Here is a 7,409-nt window from a genome sequence, read left to right as displayed (position 1 = left end):
GTGTTGAAAATGGGCAAAATCGGACGTTAACCACGCCTACCTCCTATATAACAGTAGTTTTCAGAAATACGAAAACTGCGATGTTTTAGTAACTACTGAAGCTTACTCACTCAAAATTTATATGTGCAATCATTTTTAAACGAAAAATAAGAACATTATAAATTTTTAGAAAATGGGCATAGGCACGCCCACTTATGATTACATGTGTATATCTTGGGAACCGCTCCACCAATTTCTCCCAAACTTGGCACAGTTGATGGCCTTCACAAAACATACCAAACGGCTGAAAACTTAAAAAATCGGATAATAACCACGCCCACATCCCACATAACGGTAATTTAGAGAAATACGAAAGCTTCGATAAACCAGTAAATACTGAAGCTAATTTATTCAAAATTGATGTTTGCAATAATTCTTTAGCAAAAAGTCGGTAACCGTTCGGTCAATGTGTACCAAACTCGGTATGATTATTGTGGTTGCCCCATAAAGGCAAAACGTTGAAAGTTATTGAAATCTGACTAAAATTACGACCACCTTTTTATAACTCTAATTTTACCCAAAATTGATACTAACAACAATCCCTTGAAAAGAAGTAATATTATTATGGAACTCTGGAAAATGGGCGTGATGCCGCCCACATATATCTATATAAGTTTATCTCATTATGTCTAACTGAACGTTCTATCGAAGATGTTTGAAATAGACGTAAATCCACCACTGCTTACAATGTAGCGGTAGTTTTCGGAAAGGTGAAAAAAAACTATATTGAATACTTGCGCCGGGTATTTAATGTTCGGCTCCGCCCGAAATTAGACTTTTTTACTTGTTAAGAAATAAATTAGGTGATTTAGTTAAATAAAAAATGTAAAGGTTAGTAATTTTTAATAATTTTTTTTTAGTACTTGAATTTAAAAATTGGAACATTGTATTCAATAAAAAGTTTTTAAAGGGTCGTAAATCAAACCTGCGCCACTAAATAACTACTCGCCCGCTGCGAAAAACTTGAAAAACTTGAAACTTGACAAAATTGTAAATTCTTTTCGATTGACGCAGCACCAGTCGAGAGGACTTTCAGTTATATTTATTATTTTTTTTATTGCGGTGTAATAATTCTTTTTTGGGAATTGCATCGGTCTGCAAATGTCGTATAGATCCTCCTGACTTTCATCTTCACAATCTAGTATCATGGCAAGATCGTTGTTTAAACACCGTTGTTTTCCAAAGAATTCTTCATTCTCATTATTTTGGTTGTTTCTGAATGTGGAGAACCAGTAACGTCAACAGCGTTTTTCGATTTTAGTTTTTGTAATTCATTTTTGATCCTTTCTTCTGTGACTGGCCAGATATACGTTTTATCATTGAACTTGCATAATATTCCAGGGACCGAAAATAACAGTTATTTTTTTACCAGTTAAACTTGGCCTAGTATTTTTTATTCCGAAAGTTTTTTCTGGATAATAAACAAACAGCTTATCAAAATTAAACAAATTTGGCATCATGTGAAAGAGGACTGAAATAGCTTTTAAACAGAAATAACGAACGAAGGTTACCACCTCTATTTATATATATTTTTATATCATTTAATACTAAAGAAATTCATATACCTGACCCAAGGTTTGTTCTATGGTAATTAATTATCATTTTTTATTGAGATATTTTTCAATAGGTGACTTTGCTTGTTTAGACATTTCAGTTTTATAGCTATTTAAGCCCTCTTTCATTTGATACCAATAATGTGGGTAAGCGGTTTTTTATTACCCGGTAAGGACTTTTATTTAGGAATGGAAAATATTTGGCCAAATTTAACTCGTTAAAAGAATAACTGTTATTTTGGGTCTCTTCAATATTCGCATCCGCAAAAGATCCGCATTGATTATTGCGAATGCGAAAGCGAATGCGAATGTTAAAATTAATGCGGAAGCTCCGCGGTTGCGAATGCGAATGCGAATATTCGCAACAACCCTGGTATGTACATATATGCAACAGTGTTGATATTTTAAGTACAATTGTACTTTTTTCAGTACAATTAGTTTTAAAAAGTACAAAAGTACAATTTACCTATTTTAAGTACAATTTCAACATCAAACATACTTTTTGTGCAAAACGTTGAAATCTTTGCCAGCACTTTGATTATTAATCCGTTTGCGTTTAAGTAAAAGCACATACCTACATTTCATATTTGGTACGAAACGAAATTCTGAATTGTAATTTTGAAAGTAAACGTGATTGTGAATGGTAATATTACTGTTGAGCGTTGTGGTTATTGCGATTTTTTTTATCACCGGTGGGTGAAATATCCCTCATCGCTATTTATTTTGAAAAAATCTCTGGAAATGCAGTTTACCTAATGACGATCCAGCAGAAAATGAAGTAACAATGGGGTTGAAAGTAAACAATTTTACGTAAATTTCATGCATTGAAACTAAAAATTTCTATTGTGGACCTCCATTTTAGTGTTACTGATCTCATTTTATATGATTTATTTTCCCTAATATAAACTGATCTATCATCTTTATAAATTTTTTGTCGTTATTGTCTTTATATTTGAATGTACATCCCGCGACAAAATTATAGGCTATTTCTTTTATATTTTTTCTAATTAATATTATTTCTTTTTATAAAATTGTAGGTCATTGTCTAACAAAACGAAATAAATCACAAATTCAAAGATTGAAAAAATCAACAAATTTTCATCAAAATTCCACAGTTTTTATTCAGAATTTGTAAACATTTTTGAATGTCATTAATTTATTAAAAGGAGCCAGTTTGAAATGTCTAAAAAATACCATTGATTTTTGTTTTTTTTTTTTTGTTGACCTTCTACCATATAACGATGTTTGCATATTATTTTATATGAAAAGATTAAATATATGCTCAAACTAGGTGACCGTAGAATTTTATCGCGTGGTGTACTTTTAAAAATGTGGAATACAATTTAAGATTTTATTTGTGTATACTTAAGTTAAACTTTAAACTTAATGAAACTTGGTTTAACATAGTGGGACTTTCTGACAAAACTGGCTATGACTTTATGGGCTAGTTGGAGAGATCTCAATGATAAGTTACGTTAAATTTAGTTTATATCAACTGAAGCTGTACAATGAACTGAAAGATAAACTCACTGTAGTAGACAAAAAATAGTGTATGTTTGGTTGAAGGAAAACGGGAGGTAATGTATTGACGGAAAGGGTGAAAAGTACAATTAAGCTCAAAAAGTTACAGTTTTTGTCGTTAAGTTAGTACAATTTAAAAATCTCAAATATCTACACTGATATGCAATATTGCAGCAGCTTTCTACCTACCGTTTGTTTATTTTCCATTAATTAGTATGCTTTATAAATATTTGCGGAAACAGAGCACATGATTTCGTTCATTTTAGAGTTGTATCAGGTAGTGAATTTTTCTTCAAACTGCATTTTGCTAAGTGCGGAGTTGTGTGCTTTAGTTGGGATTTCCCTGAATACCAGATATTTCGTAAATACGTACGTTCTTCATAAAATTTAATTTTGTAAGAGTTTTTGGTGTGCACCTATATAAATGAGATAAACGATGCGGGTGCTCCATTCGCGATCCCTCACAACAGCTTATCCTGAAAACTTTTTAGGGCGTTGTATGGAAGATGTTTTTTCGCTTTTATAAGGAATTATGCTATAATTGCACGTATGCATATACATACATATATGCATTGTCGTCAGTGGTAGAAGTAATAGAAAAATCTTCCCACTTATGTAAAACAGGGGTAATGCCTATTGCATCGCATTTCTTTTTCGAATCGTATTATAGAGCAGCCTCTAAAATTTTTTTTTTTTTTGGAAAATATAAATCGTGTGCTGCGAATGCCGCATTATACTAAAGCCAACTTTTCGACATAAACTACTATTCCATGTGAATACAGATATACATATATATAAAAATTAAGCAAATTATTACATCACATTATTTTATCTATTTATTTTCTTCAGTTTTTAATTTTGAGAAGTGGAGAATACAAAAATTTAATTATCAATAGATTATGTTATCAATAGATCGAATAACGATTTTTTTGACAATTTTGTGCGCAACTTAGTGAGTATTGTAGAAAGTGCGCTGAAAGTCCGTTCAACAGAAACTTGTGTTGCTGGTACAGCTAATACAGTGCTAGCCAAAAAGAGAAAAGTCTTAAAATGGGAATGTATTAGTTATGCTACATAAAAATGAGAATGTGTTGGTGGTAATGCACGGAGAAAAATTTCTGTTTTGTATTATTTATTATAAAAACTTCGGTATGTTTTTTTAGCATTTTTTTCAATGGGCGATATTTTCTAGAGCTAAACAACATAGAAACAAATTTAATGGCCCTAAGTAAGAGAAAAGTTGGTAAAATTTTTATGTACTTTATTTTTTTTTGGAAATAATTTAAATGTGGATTTCTGAGCAAAAAAGCGTACGTGCTTCGATAACCAGGAAAATTAAAAGATAATTTCGTTAATTTCAATTGGAAGTTAAATAAAAATATATATTTCTTTTTGAATTAGGTAAAACTTGACATTTAAAAACAATTTAAAATTACGACTAAACGAAAAGATAAATAACAAATGTATGTTTTAATTGAGGACTAGTCTGGTATTATTACATAACTCACATAATTGCATAACTTATTTATTCTTCAGATCCTGAATAACAAAAGCTTTGAGAAATTCAAACAAGCTTTAAAATTAAAATTAAAATTAGAATAAATAAAAGATTATAGATAATAACAATAAATTTTGTGTGTCTGCATAGCAGTTAGAACTAAACTTGGTTTTTTAAGACAACATTTATTATTATTGTCTATAATCTTTTATTTATTTTAATTTTAAAGTTTGTTTGAGTTTCTCAAAGCTTTTGTTATTCTGGATCTAAAGAATATAAACAAAACTAGCTTTTACCCGCGGGTTTCACCCCACGTCAGAAGGAATTAAAGGGGTCATGTGACTTGTGGTTCCGAAGTTATGGCTGATAAAAAATTCCAAGCCTATGTTATCTGCCACGCCCCCTTTTACAAACTCATTTATATATACCTTAAGATAAGCATCTACCATAGATATGTTTGCATACCAAATTTCAAGTTCATGTGACGGTTCCAATATAGCCCATATTTTCACATGAGTATGGAATTAATTTTATTTAGCTCGACAGCAAGTTCCACAAATGTTTCAAGAGATATACAACATGAAAATTTTAGTTAGTATAGGGGTGCCACGCCTTCTTTTCCAGTACTGCCCATTTTTTTCTATGCCTATAACCTTCCCGGGGTAAAACCAAATAAGTGTGCAAAGTTTTGTGCGATTCCGGGCCGCGCTTCAGAAGTTATAAGGTAATAAACAAACAGACATTCACATTTATATATACAGATTACTACTACTACTACTAATTACATACATAATTTACTCAGTGTACCTACTTATTCAACAATAATGCGGCATCAACCTGCTTCATCTAATGTTTGCATGCAACCATTGTGTACAAATACAAGTGAGATATCTTAGCAATAGACGTCATCCTGGGCCACAGCTGCGATCATCTGTTTTTTAGGGTTGCTTATTTTGGTCAAACCTCTGCCTTTTTGACCTGAGTTGCATTAAATAGTCTCATAAAACTTAGTACTATTTGTTGTTCAAATGGTAACATATATGCCCAAAAACTTGGAAAATATTAGATGATTGTTTTTTTAAAAATGCTATTTATAAAATTTCCTTTTGATTTCGACTTTATAAATATTCATATTATAAAAGTTTTTCACATATGTTTTAAGATTTTAAAGCTTTTAAAAAGTACGGTAGAATGCAACAATGTGCTTTAATTTGTTTGCATCTTCGTCAGCTTATTCGTTTGCAGACTCGAAAAAATGGCGAACAGCCATCAAAATACTGATTCAAAATATACATCTTTGACTGGACACACAAATTGGGTGGCGCAGCAAAATTCAGCCCTAATGGCCAGTTAATTGCATCGTGCGGCGACAAGTTAAGAATTTGCGATACATCTTCAGGCGAATGTGTGCGAACGTTCACCCGGGGAAGAGGTATGGGACGACAGCTGGCATGGCATCCAGACGGTAATCTGGTGGCATCCAGACAGTAATCTGGTGGCATCCAGACGGTAATCTGGTGGCTTTAGCATTAAGTTGTAACCGCGTTAAGATATTTGACATAGCCGAAGGCGAGCTAATACAGTTGTATCAAGTGCATTCGTCGCCGGAGAATGATGTTGCATTTCACCCAGGTGGAAATTTCTTGGTGACTGGCGGCGATGACGATAAAATAACATTGCTTGATTTATTAGAAGGTCGACCAATTTATACACGGTAGTAGTGCACATTAGCGGAACCAGGTCAAAATGGACGGGAAAATTATACACTAACTGGCCATACTGACAGAGTTTCGCCGTCGCTTTCTCTCCACATGGTAGACATTTTGCTTCCGCGGGCGAGGATCGACAGGTAATTTCTGCTTTGTGTGTGAGAATATTATATAATATAATATTTTTCCTGTATTCAACAGTTCCTCGTTCTAATTTGCATACATTCGATGCCAATAGCTTTCGCAACAAACAAGCCAGTTCTCAAAGAGTCCAAATTGATTTTAGTCATGCAACAGCTCCACATAACTCCGCCATAGACACACCAGTTGCTGGAGTACCAAAAAGCTGTGATGACAGTATTTTAATTGATCCACGACAATCGGTGGCATATGGAACGCGTGATGGAAATTGCTGCTTCATAGCCAATATACTACAAGAGCGCCATCTCCAAGCAGTTTCACCAACCACACCGTCAACAACACGAGTCGTCAGATAAAGTAGAAACAGACGCTTCTGCTGATAGCATCATAGGAAATTCACATGATTCAACTTTCACAGGCGATTACTTGAATCAAAACTAAAAATCGCCTGAAAAATCGCCTCATGTAAATTCCCTATCATTAAAGGCCCGTCCCCATACAACTTTGGCGTTGCGTTGGCGCTGGCGTCGCTTTGACAGCATCGCGAGTAACGCCCGTGCTTGCTACAATGAACGCTTAGCAGAGAATACTTTGGTCACTAAATTAACATACTAGCGTCAGATAAATCAAAATTTTATATCAATAATTGCATTAAAAACTATATTTCTTGTCCGCATTTGATTGAAAAGGAAAATTAAATCACATAATTTTGATTATTTGGAACAGCTGACGAACGACGCGCGCGAAAAGTTGCGAGTTGGCGTTGCCCAACTTTGGTTATGTGGAGACTTTCATATAAATGCATGGATTCATAGTCAGCTGTCGAAGCAACGCCAACGCCAACGCAACGTCAAAGTTGTATGTATACGGGCCTTAACAAAAGCAACAGCAGTAGCTCGTTTCTACACATGCCAAACAAAAGTAACAACAGCGATGGCCAGAGAACAC

The 7,409-nt window shown here is 33.5% G+C and overlaps 1 protein-coding gene across 1 annotated transcript; it reads left to right on the top strand.

Moving 5' to 3' along the window:
* The first annotated feature begins 5,931 nt into the window (after positions 1–5,931).
* Positions 5,932–6,400, top strand: LOC118734843 (POC1 centriolar protein homolog). The gene is made up of 2 exons (XM_036464517.1): positions 5,932–6,084; positions 6,129–6,400. Exons 1-2 carry the CDS (start codon positions 6,046–6,048, stop codon positions 6,327–6,329), a joined length of 240 nt encoding a protein of 79 aa, XP_036320410.1. The 5' UTR covers positions 5,932–6,045; the 3' UTR covers positions 6,330–6,400.
* Positions 6,401–7,409: the final 1,009 nt, after the last annotated feature.

This window comes from Rhagoletis pomonella, unplaced genomic scaffold (assembly GCF_013731165.1).
Source record: "Rhagoletis pomonella isolate Grant_MI unplaced genomic scaffold, Rhpom_1.0 Rhpom_scaffold_00002, whole genome shotgun sequence".
NCBI lineage: Eukaryota > Metazoa > Arthropoda > Insecta > Diptera > Tephritidae > Rhagoletis > Rhagoletis pomonella.
The sequence above is the reverse complement of the archived record's forward strand: the minus strand, read 5'-3'. Positions and strand labels throughout refer to the sequence as shown.

Coding starts and splice junctions, on each gene's coding strand:
- LOC118734843 (XM_036464517.1), top strand. CDS start 6,046: ATGGGACGACAGCTGGCATGGCATCCAGACGGTAATCTG. Junction 6,085..6,128: donor GGCATCCAGACGGTAATCTG/GTGGCATCCAGA, acceptor GACGGTAATCTG/GTGGCTTTAGCATTAAGTTG.